General features: G+C 34.9%; 1 protein-coding gene across 1 annotated transcript; it reads right to left on the reverse strand.

Moving 5' to 3' along the window:
- Positions 1 to 7,719: 7,719 nt before the first annotated feature.
- LOC143623167 (serine/threonine-protein kinase VIK-like) lies at positions 7,720 to 13,797 on the reverse strand. The gene is made up of 12 exons (XM_077094133.1): positions 13,486 to 13,797; positions 10,111 to 10,353; positions 9,905 to 9,979; positions 9,515 to 9,595; positions 9,342 to 9,436; positions 9,103 to 9,223; positions 8,958 to 9,037; positions 8,654 to 8,716; positions 8,457 to 8,569; positions 8,262 to 8,347; positions 8,002 to 8,120; positions 7,720 to 7,883 (listed from the first exon to the last, which is right to left on the reverse strand). The coding sequence occupies exons 1-12, from the start codon at positions 13,795 to 13,797 to the stop codon at positions 7,745 to 7,747; spliced, it is 1,527 nt and encodes a 508-aa protein (XP_076950248.1). The 3' UTR covers positions 7,720 to 7,744.
- Between the last annotated feature and the right edge of the window lie 5,411 nt (positions 13,798 to 19,208).

Here is a 19,208-nt window from a genome sequence, read left to right on the forward strand (position 1 = left end):
AAGAATCACATGGTTGGTTTTCAACTTTCTTTTGTTCCTATTTGGTGTAAACAAGCTACACTGCTATCTTTGTGAAATATAATGATTTCAATGAACTGAAGTTTAAATGATTATTTGGGATTAAGTTAGAAACTATTGGGTTTTTTTTAAACCAATAAGTTAAAAAGGTGTTTAATATTAATGAAAGTGTATCTTATTTTGGCCTTTTGAAAATGATTAAGAAGCTGTTTCTTAAAAGCCAAAAAAACCTAACTTTTTAAATAGTTTGGCTTTTGAACAAAAAAAGTTATCAATCTACCATCACCCTTTACCCTAAAATTACTCTATAAATATAAAAATATCATTTTTGGTTATTTTACACGAACAAGTCAAGTTAAGACACTTTTAAAAACTAATAAGTCAGTAAACATTTTTGACAAAAAAATATATATATGTTTGTAGAATTTTTTTTGACGAATATTTTTTGTCGTTGGTAGGACTTGAACCAAGATCTACCCCTCCCAAACCCAAGTGTTTAATGGCGTTGTCCTTGCCAGTTAACCACCACCCCATTAGTATGTCTAGAGTTAAATAAGCAATCCCGAATACCCTCTAAACAACATATTATTTTCTTTTTGACATAATTTAATATTATTTAGTTTGCATCTGTTAGTTTATTAATTTGGTTCAAGTGACAATTAATGTATGTAATTATGTAAAGCCAAATAACCTGAACGTTACCTTTTATTTAAAATAAATAAATACTGATTAATTTAAATAAACTAATAAACTTCTATATGCATGCACAAGAAAAGCTTCTAGAAGTCAGCCTTGAAAATCATCATGTTTGTTTACAAAATGTTATCATTCGAAAACAAATGTATGTATACAGGAGAGATGTAACAAAGAAAGAATCACATGGTTGGTTTTCAACTTTCTTATATTCCTATCAAATGGTGTAAACAAATTACACTACTATCTTTGTGAAATAAAATGTTTTCAATGAACTTAAGTTTATAGGATTATTTGGGATTGAGATTGAGATTGGAAATGAATTATTGTTTTTTTAAATCCAATAAGTTAAAAAAATGTTTGAAATTAATGAAAGTCTGTCTTTTTTTTTTGGCCTTTTGAAAATGCTTAAAAAGTCACAAAAACCTAGCTTTCTAAATAGTTTTGGAATTTTAAACAAAAAAATTATCAATCTACCATCACCCTTTACTCTAAAATTATTCTACAAAATATAAAAATGTCATTTTTAGTTATTTTACATGAATAAGCCAAGTTAAAACACTTTTAAAAAGTAATAAGTCAGTAAACATTTTTAACAAAAAAAAATATATATATGTAGTTAGATAGGCAATCCCAAACATCCTCTAAACTAGGGGTGGGTGTTCTTCGGGTTATTTATTCGGGTTTCAGGTTGTTCGGGTTTGAGCTCAAAACAAATTCACCCAAGAACCGACCCAAATAAGTTCGGTTTCTTCGGGATTCGAGTTTAACGGGTCGGGTTTCGGGTTTAATCATTTAAAAAAATTATCCACCTTTAACAATATCATAAATTAAAAAACCATATTCCAAGCCGTTATAATACCATAATATACAACCATATTCAACAATAATATATAATGTTTAGCAAAACATGAAAATTTATCACACAAGTATGCATTAGACGGGATGAAGGAGTGTTGTAGCATGTGGATCAATACTTATGTAAATTGAAGAAACATGTTCAATACATATTGGTTTAAATACTATACTGTTTAAGTTTTTGAATTTAAGATACATTTCCAACATGCTTTATGGTAATTAATACATTGAGATGTGATAGATCCAATATTAATTGGAGTCTTAAGAACAGCCGAACAAGAATATATAAGGTCACTATGTTACTTCACCGCTAAAATACTCTATAAAAATTAGGGATACATGCATCGATGTACTATACTTCGGGTTATTTGGGTCAACCCGAATTTGGGTATTTCAGCCCAAATACCGACCCGAATATTTTATCTCGGGTTTGGGTTAAGAGTTTAATCGGTTTGGGTGAATTCGGGTTGGGTTATCTAGGTATCGGGTCGCTTATGATCGGGTTCGTTATTTGGGTACGGTTAAAAAACACATCCCTGCTCTAACAACATATCAGTTTCTTTTTGACATAATTATATATATAGATAATTATTGGATGTTGGTGTCACAAATGCTCCTTAATTTTAGACTAACTTTTTTAAGTAAATAGTTAGGTAACAATACCAATTGTTACATGTTGGTCTGATGGTTAATTGTCCTTTCCTTGAAACACCATGTTCCTTGTGCTCACTGCTCAGGTTTGAGGCATTTTTACTCATTTTACTTTTTAGGTTTTTTAAATTTTCTAGATGGTTTGATGCATGACACTTTATTTTTTTCTATTTGCTTATATTAGTCCATTTTATTGTTTTTTCTTGTACTTTTAAATATGATAATATAAAATATATTTTTTGAGTTTAGCTCCGATACCATATTGTTGTCGAAAACCTGGGTTTTTACTAACGTTTGGAGCAAATAAACTTCGTTTTAACTACATTAATGTTTCTTATTATAATCTATTGATGTGTCGCTATTAGTTTTTATAGTTATGTTAATTTGGCCCCGGTACCGTAAATAATATAACTTATACCAACCGAATTTGCATTGATTTGGCAACGCAAACACCCGGGTTTACTAATCGAATAAATATTGTTTTAAATATGTTGTTTTGTTCTGTCATAAACTATATGAGTGTTGTCATTATTCTTGGTGTTTACTAATTTAGTTTTTTTGGATTCAACGTTGGTATCGTAACGAACTTAAGCGATACGACTTAACCGATACCGCCCAAATTCGTATCGCTTTGATCATAAGTTGTACACGTACCGATATTGTTTTGAGGAGTTTACACATATATATTTTTTATATATCTAGTGTTGGTGCCGTAACGAATTTAACTGATATCAAACTTCGTTGCCGCAACGCGACGGGTCTAACTAGTTTAATATTTATTATTTACTTAGACACAAGTGAATCTACACCCTACCATTTTTTTTATCATTATTTTTTTTTTGGTGGTGTGTGTGTGTGGAGGGGGGGGGGGGGGGTTGTTTCTTGTGTGAGGATAACTTTAGATTTATCAATAACTTCATCTCACTTTTTAACTTATTGACCTAAATTCATTGTTGTGTCAGATTTATTTTTTATTTTTCCTATAGCGCTAACAAAAAGAAAATTACATAGTTAGTTCGACGGCTGACCCAATAACAAAATGTCACCGTCAGCTAGTCCAATTTAGTCGTACGAAGCTCATAAGCGTCTTCAAGGTATCGAACTAGAGATCACAAAAATCTTAGTCTTCTTTCATTAAGCCACTCATGTCCCCTCCAAAATATTGTCGATGTGTCTGATTTATTATGTTGAAATAAAATCTTATACTTTATTTTCTATGAGAATTTCTTAACAAAATCAGAATAGTGAAATCATAATGACATGAGATTTGCATCTTTGACTAGAAGATATGCACGTCATGGACTCATGTCTACTACTTCAGTGATTTTGTCAATTAATGATACAGTTTGCATAGAAAAAGATCAAAGATTACTATACACACTGAATAGTGTTGATTCTTTTATTGTTTTTATTTTAAAGGACACGGTAAAAAAAATAATGATTATGACTGTTTGAGAAAAAGTTGGTTTGGAATCTCGGATTAACTTTTTTCTTAAAGAAAAACTATTAAAGCCCGGCTATTTAGGTTAAAGACAATCACATATGCCTGTGAACACAAATAGCGTTGGGTAGTCCAATGTCACGGAGCTATCCCTTTGACTCCGTATGGCGCACGAAGGCCAGCCAACCGGTCCGCTCATAATTAGGGTCTGCTGGTTTCGTCCTGCCTTGAACTCATCAGGCGAGCGACAACAGCTCGCAACCAGCGATGCGTTCGTTGTGCAAACACGACTAGACATGTACGCCTTCTTTGTGCCCGATAAAGTCCGGGATGAGCCAACAAACTCAAGCGTTACAACACAAATCAAGCATCTCGATCTTCAAATATTTGGTTCGTGACACCAAGCTCACATCTTCCGTTCCATGAAACCACCACCCGAAGACCTACTACGCTAAAACATGGTTGAGATCATACTTAAACTTGAAACTTTGCTTTATTCAGCCCAAATCTATACTTTTCATTCAATAGCACAAACTAAATTATTCAGCTCACCACACCATATGTCAACCATTTAGTTGACAACAAGTACCATCATCATTTTCAAGAAAGATGACCTCAAATTAAATAGTCCATCCGTCTTATTATTAATAGTGTTCATGTTTCTTTTTTAATTGTCTCATTACAAACAAATGTATGTTTTTAAAATTTATTGGCTAATTTTTAAGTTTATCTTTAAAAACACACAACTAACATTAATAAACTATATTTATGGACCCAATTTTTAAGAATATTATAGTCATTTGGTAAGCAAAGAAAACAATAATTAAATCTACCTTAAACTTTGTGATTTTCAAACTAAGACACTTTGACCGGGACAGATGAGAGTAGTTAAAAGCACAATAGCAATAAGCCTAAGCTCGGCGGCTAAGCGAACAAAAACTTAACTTGAGGTCATTAAGGAGATTAAACTTAAGCATACACTAGGTTCAGTGAGCCTATATGATCTTTTCATACAAAGCTCATGCTCAAACTCAATAACTAAACAAGCTTTATTTAAGGCGATAATGCTCAGCTCGTTACAAACTTTCTATTGATCCGATCTAGCGTTTACACCTCTGCCCATAACGTGTTTAAGCTATCTAATAAATTCCACGTTAAATTTTGTTTGTTTTCTACATTCATACACACTACTTAACGGTTCAATTTTGAAGGTCACAACTCAACTTGACTCCTTATTACCATTTTTGGCAAAACATAGAACTAGATTCCTCTATCAATGAAATGCATATACAGCTGGTAAAGTTAAACCACTTAATTGTTCTTCTTCTTCTTCATCTAATCATCTTGATTGGTTTAAACTTCAAAGTTTGATAAACCCACCTGCTTCCAAGGATATCAAATCTCTTTCCGATCAGATCAGGTGCCTCTTATTTCATTCTCAAATCTTCATAATAATAATAATAATAATAATTATGGGAAGACACGACATGTCTTTCCACCGTGGACGACCACTTCCTTGAACACTTCTGTTTGGACTCTTGGTTAAGAATCCCATCTCCTTGCAAATGTTTCCTGAACATGTTTTGGCCATGATTGGGTTGAGTCGAAACTAGGGGTACAAACGAGCCGAGTTGCTCACGAGCTACTCGAGATCTGCTGATAAAAAGCTCGATTGAGCTGAGCTTAATCGAGCCCGAGCTTAAGCCTAAAAGTAAGCTCTTTTAATAAACGAGCCCGAACTTCACTTATCAAGCTTAAGCGGGCTCGCGAGCCTGCCATTTATATAACTCTTAATATATATAATAAATATTATATATATATAATGTTATAAAAAATTACCTAAATAATAGTACATATTATTTTATACATAAAATTATAATGAAAAAAAATATATATAAATAATTATAAATTTATATAACTTAATTAATTAATAAAAAACAAGACAAGTCTGAGCATGAAAATCTACTCGCGAGCCGAGCTCAAACTCGAGCTCCGTGTAACTTAAATGAGCCGAGCTGCTCGGCTCATTTGCATCCCTATCCCTATTCTGAAACTTGGGGATAAGGTATGATGTAGTTAATTTGGTTGCATATATTATAATATATAGTTTGTGTTGCTTTGATTTGTGTTGTGTTGCAGAAATTATTAGGTAATTTTTTATGTATTTTATTATATATTGGTTGCATGACAGAAACGAAAAGTCAACTGGCCGTTGTTTATCGGTTATTGGCAGGTTTCTGTTACACCATACGAACAGATGTAATCTCCTTGTAAGCACCGGTTCGTAGACTATAAATAGGCGAACAATTGTAACGAATCGTGGGTCAATTTCATAATAATAAACGGTCTGCTTTGACTTTGCTTGGCAGACCAGATTCACCAAATTGATGACTGTGTTGTAAGTATATGTTCTTGATATCCAACAGAAATGGGTTTGCTCAAGTATATCCAGATTAAGGGTCTTGGGGGTGTTGATCTTGCTACACGTTCTCTCGCTGAACAAGAGGACAATGTTTATTTGGACCCAAGTAAAGGTGGTCCGAGTCATGTTCAATCAGACATTGAAAAATCGGTTTTGGGTCACGAAACCGAGTTGGATCAGATGGTAGTTCCTAACACGAAAGATGTTCCGGAGAACCAGCAGCCAGAGGCGTCGGCTTCTTCTTCAAAGAAAAGGAATTTTGTAGTGGTGGTTTTCGACTTCTAGTGAAGATAGCCAGTCTCATGAAAATAAAGATGATGCGGGTGTATGTGTATCTAGTCATGACAAGAAAGGAAAAAAGGCTGTTTTATCAAAACTGGGAGGTGAGAAGGACGAGGATGACTCGAAGCCTGATGTCCGTTGCTTAAACCAGGCAGGGTTTGTGAAAGACCTTGTAGGGTCGGTCCCGGAGTTTCTTAAATGGCATGAGAAAGAAGCGAAGAAGGAAGTTCGTTTGCGTAGTCAGATTTCTCGGTATCGCCTGAAAATGAAACTTGAGCGTGCGAAGAATGTGAAGTTGTCAAAGAAGTTGAAGAGACTAAAGAATTTGAAGAAGTTGACTTTGCATAAGGGAAAAGAGGTTGCTGAGGGTGAGGTAATTAACTAATAGATCATGCATTTTATTGATTATAAATTGTTTTAACGAATATTATTTTAAAATTAACAAAATATAATGTAATGCAGGAGAAGTTGAAGCAGGCTTATGAGGAGCTTGAGCTACAACGGGAAGTGGTCGAGAAGCTGAATGCGGAGCTTGAGCTAAAGAATGAAATGGTGGATAAGCTGAATGCGGAGATTGAGCTGGAGAAAGCTGGCAGGACGCAAGAGCGTGTGTCGTTAGAGAACTTATTGCAGCGGGTTTCGTCTGAGCGACTCTGGTTGATCCAGGAAGGTTTCGAGTATGTGATAAACAGATTACACAAAAGTGGAGAGTATCTCGGACCTTTGGGGGCTGTGCAAAAAAAGTTATGGGAATCAGGGGCTCACTATGGTGTTGAGCAAGGTTATGAATGCTGCAAAGCGGGTGTGGCTTTGGAGGATGTCTCGCTGTATAAGTCTAAGGCGCATGGAGAGTTTCTTAAGGCCGTGGATGAGCTGGAACACACGCGCTTTCCCTATGTTGTAGCCTTGTCGCAATGTGCGGACCGTACGCTTGATGAGTTAAAAGCATTGGAGCCTCTGGAGATGGAAGAAGGTGAAGATGAAGTTGCGGTTGGTGGCAATCATATAATGTAGTTATGCAGTTTGCATCTGTTTTTGAATTTGGTTCAAGTGGATAATTAATGTATGTAATGGAGTATCATTCGTCTTGATGGTTACGTTGGGCTTGGTTTTCTGTATAGTCAGCTTGGTCGAATGCAAGACGTTATTGACCTCAAGAAAACTTAGAAATGGCTAAAAGCTTTAAAAAAAACTTCTTTATTTATAAAAACATCTTAAGATGAAGTATCACATTTCATAATCCATATCATATCATATATATACAGGCACCAACATAATACACCATTATTAAGTGTTAACCTAGTACACATGTACTATGTATGTATGCATATACCATACACATATAGAATGACAAAAACATGTCTTGAAATGATAGCAACTCATAAGATTGCACACGTACGACACAATCCAACACCTGCCTTTGTATGTTCATTCTCCAAAATGTTTTCAAGTTCGGTTATTATGTCTTCAAACTTTGGCCTCACATCAGGATTCCGGTGCCAACATTTTTTTAGGAGGCTGTAGAATTGATATTATTAGAAAAATAACATACTTAGCTAATTTTTACAACTATCCCTAAATGACCGATTTCCATATAAATGGATTGAAATTAAAAAAGTATATTTAAGCAGCTTACATCCTCACAGGTTCAGGGTATAGATACGAAGATAACGGTGGCCTTGAGTCCTCATATGCCCGTTGGTCCGCCACATGTTCGGGTGGTTCTTCTCTATTAGATGGCCCGCCTTGAAACATCTAAAGCCACATATAGACACAACATTTTAATATGCAAACCATAAATAATAAGCAGATTCAATGAAATCACAAAGATCAAGTCTTTGCAAAACTTTTGACTATAAAAGTCAAACTATGCAGTAAGAAGTGAGTGTGACTTACTTCGTGAACGATCAAAGCGAACGAGAAAACATCAACACTCTTGCCATAAGATTCCCTACGATATACTTCAGGAGCCATGTATCGATCTGAAAGAAGCACAAAAGGAAAAGATTAAATAATTCAAAAAAAATGTTCGAAAAAATATAAAAAGTTAAAAGACTTCATTTTTATGATAAAAATAACAGATTTTATTACATGATCCAGTTCCTCCAGTCATTTTGTAGCCATAAACATCTTTCTCCTGTGCAATTTTGCTCAACCCAAAGTCTGTAACTTTAAGACGCCCCGCTTCATCTTGCAATACATTTCTAAAAGATTTTTATTTTAGTGTCATAATTAAACAATTGTTATTTTAGAGCATACTCGAAAACAAGGATTGTTTGGATGTTTACCTTGGTGTTAAATCCCTGTGAATTATAGCATGTGGTTTATGGTGATGAAGATAATTCATACCCCTGTAGATCGTAAATAGACGATTTTCAAGTTTTAAACTTAAACATTTAAACCGTTTCTACAACTTTTCAAGAAAATGTAGATAATTACATTGCAATAGAAGTAAAAACATTTCAAAAGGTTTTGGTGTTAAATTTGACAAGAAATTCCACATCAAATTTGGATTAGAAAAAATAATCAGTTTGACCACATAAAAGTCAAACTTTACTCTTTGGATGAAGTTGAAACCGACAAACAGCATACCTTGCAATATCCAAAGCATAAGAAACAGCAGTGAATGGATCAAGCCTTCCTTTCTTTTTAAGAATATCATACAAACTCCCCTAAAAAAATCCCAAAGTTTTAAGTACACGCTAAAATAAATGAACCCAAAAATAAAAATACCCACATTTTTTAGATATTCCGTTAAGAAAATAAGTCGGTCCGAGTCTTTCAAAACACCAAGAAATTGCACTATGTTTGGGTGACGCAGCTTTTGCCATAACGCAAGTTCCTTTAAAAACGCTTTCCTGTAAACATATTATAAAACAGAAGGTCAGATGACCAAATGAACACCAATGAGTTCATGTTTGACTTTATGAGAGTCAAACAGACTATTAGGTTTGACTTTAATTGGTCAAAGCTAACCTCACTTTCTCATTTGATGCAATTGAAGACCGAATTGTCTTCGCAGCAACTTCTGTACCGCGCCATTTCACTTTATAAACTTCACCATATGCACCCTGCTGACATAAGCAGGTTTTTAACATAATACTAATTTCAAAATATAATATTTTTTATGATTTAGATGAAGTATTTACTTCGCCAATAAGAACTGCTTCTTTCAATGTAACTTCTGTGTAATGAATCCAGTAACATGGAGTCTGAGAATCAGCTACAATCTGTAGAAATATACGGTTTGACTTTTTATGTCAACCAGATAATCTAGAACACCAAAAACTTTTAGATTACTTTTGATTTTGTGATAATATTATTAAACTTATATTTCAAACACTTATTCAATAGTCATATTTTATATAAATCAAATCATTCGAAAGGCTAAAATGGTAATTTTACAGTGTTCCAAACTATACATTCATAGCATTTATTAAGCAAAAGGCATGGTCCATTTTGCGTCTTGTAAACAATAGGTTTGACTACAAGGAAAACATTTTCATTGACTCGTTTTCAATAAAGGGAAAATAAGGTACCGGATCAATTCCTCCATGCGCCTTGAGGATTTCACAAATTTCCAAATGACCTGCACCGAGTGCATCTGAAAGTGGCTGCAAATAATAATCAAAACCAATTATTGCAACCTCAGCAACAATGGCAATAATAATGCACATCGAAACACCACCTAAGTTTACATATTCATGATCTTGTGAAAAAAATAAGAAAAAAATGAAAAACTTACAGTCCGGCCCCACCGGTCAGTAGAGTTAACATCCGCCCCTTTCTCAAGAAGTAAAAGAACAATTTCGGTACAACCTTCACAAGCAGCTAAATGAAGTGCGGTTCTTTTATCATAATCACCTACATTAGGTTCCACACCCTTATCAAGCTCTTGCATAACTCCCCATTTGTTACCCTTTCCCGAGCAGTAAAGAAGGCGGTAGGGCCCATCTGAGTCGGTTTTTTGCACTTGACTTTGCTGCAAACATTAGATGGAATTAGTGATCATTCAAAAAGAGGACAAATGTTTGTAAAAAATTCCTACATATTATGCATAGAAATTAGTATCAATTAATGCACTAAATTTGACTAAGACTTGGAAACTAGATATGTGGTTTGACTTTTTTTTGTCAAACAAGTTACCACTGGGATTCATAAGTAAAGGCTTAAACTTATACAAAGAGGAAAACAAAGTTATTAGTTTGAATTGTGTATAAAATGTTATAAAAAAGATTTAATCTTTAAAAACTAACACCAGTACTATGCTAGTTTTGGATATGGAGACTGGTTTGTCTGAAGTATGAAAATGTTATCTCAAAGGAAAGAAGTGGATATATTAAAAATGAATAAACAACAAGAACCCGGGTCATATTTTGATTATTTTCCCTAATTGCACCAAACATATAATGATATAAACCATTGTAAGCCTGCATAATCTTATATTTACTTAAAGTTGACTTTTTTGGTCAAATGAAAGACAGGTGAGAGCTTAGAATCATTAATAAATGTAAGTAGTACTCATTGTTGGGTTCAACTACGATTGAAGAAGCAAAAGGGGGTGACGGGTTGGCGCAGCCGACCCTAGCTCATTTGTCGGCCAGTTTATATTAATAATTAACATTGTAATCTCGTGTACTTGTAATCAGTTATCACTTAAATAAATAATACCAAGTTGCCACCCGTAGACTGAACCACGTTAAATCCCCGACACGTACGTCGTATTATTGCTTTTGTATAATGTTCGTGTGGTTTAATCCTAAGTTCCTAATAGTCATGGGCGGAAACAAGAATGCTATGTTAAATTATGTAAAAAAATTGCATACAACAAGAATCCTAGTTTGACCACAAGATTCAAACTTTATCTTAAAAGATTAATTCAAATAAGTAGCATGGTGTGATCATATATAAGCCATATTCACTAGCATGCTTCTTAAAACTTCAAACCTTACACACATACCAATAAACATAAGTTCACACAAAATATATATATACACATGAAAACAATAATATTATGATCTGAATATAGGATTAAAAACTGACCATGGAAGGTGATGTTGAGGAATCCATGGTTCCAAGATGCCTTTGTTGAAGCTGATGAAAGTAAACAGGTTGAAGATGAGCATTGAAGGTTTATAAATAATAATAATAATAATAATAATAATGGGCCGATGGTATTAAGGAACATGCAAATAAGAAGACAGAAAAACTGAGTTACCAAGAAATGTAAAATGGTGTGATTGTTTAAGGGTAAAAGATAAAACATTGAGTAAGTCGCCATGGATGATTGGTGGGAATAAGCAAATGAGAGGACTAGTGGTAAATTTGGTGGAGAAAGAATATAATTATTCAATATAATTATTCATTTTTCTTTTATACTCTATTTATATTATATCTATATCTTTTTATAAAAATAAATATTAACATATTATTTTACTATATATTTCAAAATACTTTGTAGCGGTTTTTTGTCATCAAAACCCGAAACAGAACTTTTAAAAATTGAAACCAAACAATTATCAATGGTCTGCGTTCTCACTGCATCGGTACAGTATCATATCTGTTAGTAAAGAACCCAATAAATGTTAGAAAAGAAATGCTTCATTTTTATAAACTGTAAACAACCGTTTTGGACTTGGTGTCGGTGATCATTGTGTGTTACTGGGCTTACTATGTGTTGGCTATGACGTATCCAAAATAGTTTTTTTATTGGGTCACATTTTTTCGATAGTCATATATCTTCTAACCAAATGCTAGAACTTTTTTGCCGGGTTGGGTCAAATCTTTGGGCAGGGGCTGGCAACTGGGTACCTGTTAAACATACGATAAAACCTGTTAATCAAAAAAGTGTGGTATGTGATTTTTTTATTTTCTTAAATAATTGAAATTAGTAGGCTAGACTCCCTCATTATCCTTTATTGGTACACAAAACTTAAAATTGTCTTATAGTCATGACATATAAAGTAGTTAAACGAGTCGTATTCAAGTTTCATGTTGACCCAAACCAAGTTATTTTGACCACATTTCAATCGGACACCATTTTGACCGAAAATTATTTTGACCCAAACCAAGTTATTTTTTAAAAACATCCCGTTTAACCCAACCTCGTTTACCTCAAACCCAGATTATTGTTGTAACCCTACAGTTATCTTCATGGTATGTATAGGACTATATATGGCATACATTCTATTGGGATTTTATACTATCTTAGCATGCACTCATTCGTGACAAAGATATTAAATGTTTAAAGATCACTTGAACTTTCATCTTCATCAATCAAACAGTCCATTGATTATTATACACAAAGCCTACCAACAAAATAAAAATAATATTAAAACAAATTTATATATAACACAAACCGAACTACATCTGGATAATGGGTAAGCGAGCAACAAGCTGCGCCGCTATCCCCTTTTGAATCGCAAAGCCTATTCTACTAAATATAAATCCTTGGTTCCTCGGGCTCTACGAGTCACTGTCGACCACCTTCTGCACCCGCTCCAAGAAGCGAACCGCCTCGGGAGCTAGGGATCCAAAAGTGTCGAAGGCAAATGGAATGAACACGTGCTGATTCTCCAAACACAATGTCTCATGCTTAGCAACCTTCCTAGACTCCGCTCTCAAAACCGCCTGTCCCGGTACGAAGCCACTGTCTCTCAGCCCCACCAACGGGGACACCCCAGTGAGGTCAACACACGCATGCTTACCCCCTGCCCAGCCAAACACAAGAACATCCGCAGGACGCAGGGTAGATCTTCCCTCACGCGGATCAGTCAAAAAGTTAACAGGTGCCTCTTTCTTGGCTGAGATCCCGGCACGTCTAAGCACATCCCATAACACATCTCTAACTCAGTCATGACGATACTTGAATCCCGGCAATTCCTTACAGTGGAGGGCATGCTCATCGAATCTATCCAAACAAGCTTTTTTACAAATGGGGCATAATTCATCTGGAGGGAAAAGGGGAATCATAAGCCGGTATTTAAATTGCATTAGCTTTCTTTCATGTCAACTTCATCTTTGCAATTTACCCAACCTTCAACAAGGCCCAAAATTTGCTTTGAAAACTCCTCTAACGATGCACGTGTTTCTCTTGCATGTTAAGACACTCCTGATTAACCTGCTTGAGTTTCTCTTGCATATTAAGACACTCCAGATTAACCTTCTCTTGCATATTAAGACACTCCCGATTAACCTTCTCTTGTGTATTAAGACACTCCCAATTAACCTGCTTGGGTTTCTCTTGCATGTTAAGACACTCCCGATTAACCTTCTCTTGCATATTGAGACACTCCCGATTAACCTTTTCTTGCATATTAAGAGACTCCCAATTAACCTGCTTGAGTTTCCCTTGCATGTTAAGAGACTCCTGATTAACCTTATCTTGCATATTAAGACACTCCCAATTAACCTGCTTGAGCTTCTCTTGCATGTAGACCTGCAAACGAACCGAACGCTCAATGAACCGTTCGGCGGGAAGTTCGTTTATTTAATAACGAACGAACGTGAACACATGTTCCGTTCGTTCTTTTATGTTGATGAACGCTTGTTTATGTTCGCTTATGTAGTAATAAAAAATAGTTATATATTATCTCGATGAGTCATCTACTTAAAAGTTTTATATTTGTTAATTTGTGTTCATTTACATATGTTCATTTATCTTTGTTCAGTTATGTTTGTTTAGAATTTAAATAACCAAACATAAATGAACACAAATGTTCATTTTCTAAATAAATGAACATGAACATATATATTTGTTCGGTTAAGTGTTCGTGTAAGTTTAAAGTTAAATGAACGAACACGAACGTGCCCTTGTTCGTGTTCGTTTGATTCGTTTACAATCTTTCATTATTCACATCGATGAATACATCAGTCTCAATCTCTAGGTTCTGTCGATTTAATTTGTGTTCATGTACCATTCGTGAACTTTTCCTTAATGAACGAACACGAATATAAAATCTCGTTCGGTAAGTGTTCGTGAACCGTCCGTGAACACATTATTTCCTTAACAAACAAACATGAACAAGGCCTTGTTCGTGTACAAACAAACATGAACAAGGCCTTGTTCGTGTTCGTTTACAGCCCTACCTGCATGTTAAGGGACTCGGCCTCATGCTTATCACGAGCCTCCTTCAATTCTCTTTTTAAGGCGCCCACTTCTTTTGCGTGCTCACGTGTCTTCTTGCGCTGAATTCTCATATTCTTGCGATACATCTCTATCCTATCAAGCAAACGGGCCTCTCTCTTTGCCTATTTTTCATACCAGCTGGTGACCACTCTCGGGACATCCACACTTGCCTGACCTGCATCATAATGGTCACTCGAAGCCTCACCCGATTCTGTAAAATCAACTGTTTTTTCACGTCCTTGACTGGTGGTGCCATCACTAGACGACTGACTCTCATCACTAGAAACCACCACAACATCCGTGCCTGTATCGACCTTCCTTTTCTTTGGATCCAAGGCAGGCCCCTGCCCCTTTTGACCTTCAGAAACGGTCTCCGATTTATTATAGTTGCCCGTAAGGACCAACGGGTCCAACACGGTCTTTTCACCTTGTATATTATCCGACCCACCAGTACTAGAATCCCCGACAACATTCATCCCTTTAATTGAAGATAAGGCCGGGTTCACCGTCTCAACCAACCTGGGCTCCACATCTCCACCGCCTTCATGGCGAACATCTTCAGTCCGCTTTAAAATGTGCTCCTCGTTTTCTACATTAACACAAATCAAAGTGTCACACATACATAAACAATTAGGGCTATAATCGAACTGAACAAGGCCTTGTTCATGTTCGTCCATTAAGCTTTTTATATTGGACAAGCAAACGGTTCACCAACAGAAAACTGAAGGAAATTCCTTGTTCGTGAACGATTCACTAGCACAAATGAAGACAAAAGATGTTGTATTTGATTTGGCTAACCGATAATGTGCAGTGTGAATGGTTCGGTCCGGCCACCAAATTGTGGTGCTGATTTTTATAACATTTTTATATATATGGTAATTTTACATATAAATTAATTTCATAATACTCATACATAATTTGGTTTTATAGTTAAGAATTTTGCTTAAATCTATAAAATCTATATTAAAGAATAGAAAAATCATAAAAAAATCTTTCATGAACAAACATAAGCAAACAACCATTAACGAACATAAAAGGACGATATCGAGCATAATTGAACAAACATTGCCTCTGTTTGTGCTTGGTTTCATGGCTTGAAGCCTTATATAAATTGAACGAAATAAAAGATACAATCTTATTTTGTTTGTCAAACTGATTCAAATTGTTTGGTGGTTACCAATTGCTTAAACTAAACGAATATGCACACATTGAATCAATTAATCGTAATAAATCAGATCATGTAGGTTTAGAATTTAGATTGAACAAAATACAGTAAAATAACTAGGTCAAGTAGTTAATATTGCATTACCTTCATTTTGGGCATGTATCTTTGGATCAGCAACATCCGATGTAGTGGTAGCTTCCGATGATATTCTATCAACATCTGCATTAACATTAACATACAAAATGACAAAAAAAATGTAGCATAAGTTACTGAGATGAAAACTCACCACCAATGGAGGATAAACTTAAATCTCTAAGTTCCTCCACCACAAATGTATCCACAGATTGCTCTGGAGTTTTCTCCACCGCTGAAGGGCTGCCACTCGAGGCAGTACAATGTAGGCACTCTTCAATCTGGGAAAAAAAGAAAAATGATAATTAAATGGATTTACTCTTTAAGGTATTGGATCATTTCAAAAGGTTTTTTACAGCGAGAAGTGCAAGAACTGAAGGTGTAACTACATTAATCCCTAATTTCACTCCCTTTTTTATTGTGTAGGTACGTATTTTTGTATATGTGTATGTATGTTTGTATGTGTGTAGGTATGTAGGTTTGAATGTGGCTCGGTACGTTTGTATTTGTGTAGGTAGGTTTGAATGTGTGTAGGTACGCATGTATATGTGTGTAGGTAGGTTTGAATGTGTGTAGCTACGATATGTAGGTAACATCATAAGAAAATGGAGTGAAATTAGAGATTAATGGAGTTACGCATTCACTTCTCGCAAGATCCATCCCCTACTCCCTAAATAAATTAATAAATAAAAGCGTGTACATATTACTTACACCAGTACTGGAAGTCAGTTCACTTAACTTTCTCTCAAACCACTCTCTCGGTTTCCTCTGTGATTTATACTTCTGAATTGGGGGATGAGGGTCCCTAGACCACGTACTCGGCCGCATGGATGATATACGATTGTATATAATAGCCTAACACAGTATCAAGAAAAAGCAATGTAAAAAAAGACGAAAAAGACAAGGACAATTGTTCATCCCGATTAGGGTTGTACAATTTTTATTTCATATTGTAGTTGTGTCACTAACTGTCTAGTAGTTAGATGGTAATTTTGTTGAATAGTTATAAGTAGTGCTCATAGCTTGTGATGTGTAAATTTATTACAAAATATCTTAATGTACTTGAAGCCATCTGATTTGTTATGATGCCCTTTTACTAGGTTGTTATTGTCACAATGTGATTGCAGTATATGTTATTATGCCCTTTTTCTATGGCTTACTTTGAGTTTTAATACCACAGGTTACCTGAGAGACTTAGAATGACGGGGACTTGTTATTTGGGTAAGAAGTTAAAATGTCTATTTAAAACTTGAAACAAAAATCATGTCTTGTTTGACACTTACACTGTGTTCCCGAGTTTCATTTAAGAAGAGAAAAGAAAGAGAGGAGGAGGAAAATGTGTCACTTCATTTCAGGTTATCTTAAGATGCTAGACATTATAATAGAACAATCACATTCTCAAGTTATCCTAAAATGCTGCAATTTATTTAAGAGATCAATGTAAAACAGAAGCAGCACCCAAAACATTATAAACCATACCTCCAAAACAAGAGTAGCACCGGAGAAAAGATGTTGACCGCTAGCACCACCCTCTATCCACGTTTTTACTTTACTCATAGAGGAATGCAGGTGATTCATTGTCGCTTTCGCCCAGTTGACCTTTTCACATGCATCAAGATCATCAACCAACCGCCACATTTTTTTGCACGGCATCTTGTGGTTAGGGCCACACAAGAGCACTTGCTCTATGAGGTAGTATGACATCAGCTTTCTAAATTGTTGTTTGCTCTCATCATCATCATCAGACATTCTGCTCAAAATTTCCTTTAAATCAGAACTCGTGATAGTTTCTCTTTTAGCACTGCTAACAAACTTTGTTCGTAGTTCCCATATATAATTAGGAAACTTTGCATTGAGATGTGAGCATTGTTGCAAATACTCTTCGTAGTCGATCCCAGTATCTTCCATACCAAGGATGTCGGCTACCTCTTTGGAGCAAAACTCGAAACACGCCCCGCTGTTCAACACGAAAAGCTTCCTTGAAGCATTGTAGTAGTTGCATAATGCTTCAACAAGCGTCCCCGAACTTTCCCGTTTGTTGGTTACTGATGAAAGGCTACCAAAAACTGAAGCCTTCATCAAATCAACTTTGTCCCCTAAATTTAACTCGGTTATTTTTAGTAAGTTGGAACTTGGTTTAATAGGTTGAGTCTGTTTTGGCTTACTGGTCTCCATATCTTCTTTTGCTTTTGCTCCCTACAAACTGCATTTTTAACAATAATAACATAAATGATTAAAAAAGGCAAATATATAAATAATATGATTCTCTTACAATATTATTTCATTAATATAAATAACGGCTTATTTTGCAAGAAACGGTAATTAAACGCAATAAACCGACACAAGATAACAAAGATGGTGACCATAATAAAGCTTCAACGAACCTAAAAACCGAACTTATAATAACTATAAACATAATCAAAACATAAGTGGTTTATATATATGTTAGAAATGATAATATGTTATTCAAACCCCAAGGTAAAGAGAAAAATATATATAGCTAGTAAGCTGTAAGTGTTTGTTTTGTATCATAATATAAGTTATAACAGAATCATTATTCTAACTAGAAACTTACAACATTCGATTTAAGGAACATGAACTTACTCTATTCTATTCTATTATAACTCAAAAGAAACCTTAAATTCTAAGAAGCGGATTAAGCATTTATACCGTTGGATCAAGAAATGCGACGACGGAGATAATTTCAGGTAATGGGCGGTTAAAATGTCTTGAAGCTCTTTTGAAAGTTCAAGTGTGGTGGAGAATTAAGGAGAAATTTGACTGATATTTTATTCAATTTATTATAAACTTCATCTTTTCAATTATTAAAATTGTCTTTTCATTTTCTTTCTGTTTTTCATTTTTTTTAGTTTTAATAAAAAAATTGAAGAGTCTGATTTTGTTTTTAACAATTGTACTTTTTTTTGGAACCACATCGGGTATGAGGTTAAAAATACCTAAACCTAAGGCCACGTGTAATGGTTTGTTTTTTACTTCAAAGCGAGCTCAATACTGCCCCCCACCTCGTTTTCTTGCTTGTTTTTCCCAACCGCTTTGAATATACAGCGTTCATTGTGTGAGAGAGAATAGAAGCTTTGGGGAGAGCAAGAAAAAGTAATTATCATAAAGGGGGGTTTTGAGATGTTTTATCACTATGTTAATTTTTGTAAAATTTAACTAATCATTGTTGACTAAGAGGTCATGTGTTAGAAAATCCACTGTATATTCAATTAACACTACGCGCGTTCTAAGAATTACAAGGGACTTATACATGGCCACACACAAACTCCTTTGGGTGATCTCATTGGTGATGTTTCTATAGGACTGAAATTGAGTTTCAAGCAAATATAACACACACATCATACATGTATACACATCATGACCTTAGCTTTGTTTAGTATGATCATTGTTGCCATTT

The sequence above is a fragment of the Bidens hawaiensis genome, unplaced genomic scaffold (genome assembly GCF_021521415.1).
Source record: "Bidens hawaiensis isolate Kalapana, Puna unplaced genomic scaffold, B.hawaiensis_p1.1 tig00003356_1, whole genome shotgun sequence".
NCBI lineage: Eukaryota > Viridiplantae > Streptophyta > Magnoliopsida > Asterales > Asteraceae > Bidens > Bidens hawaiensis.

Coding starts and splice junctions, on each gene's coding strand:
- LOC143623167 (XM_077094133.1), bottom strand. CDS start 13,797: ATGCAAGAGAAGCTCAAGCAGGTTAATTGGGAGTGTCTTAATATGCAA. Junction 9,224..9,341: donor GCATCAAATGAGAAAGTGAG/GTTAGCTTTGAC, acceptor ATATGTTTACAG/GAAAGCGTTTTTAAAGGAAC. Junction 9,038..9,102: donor TAACGGAATATCTAAAAAAT/GTGGGTATTTTT, acceptor GGATTTTTTTAG/GGGAGTTTGTATGATATTCT.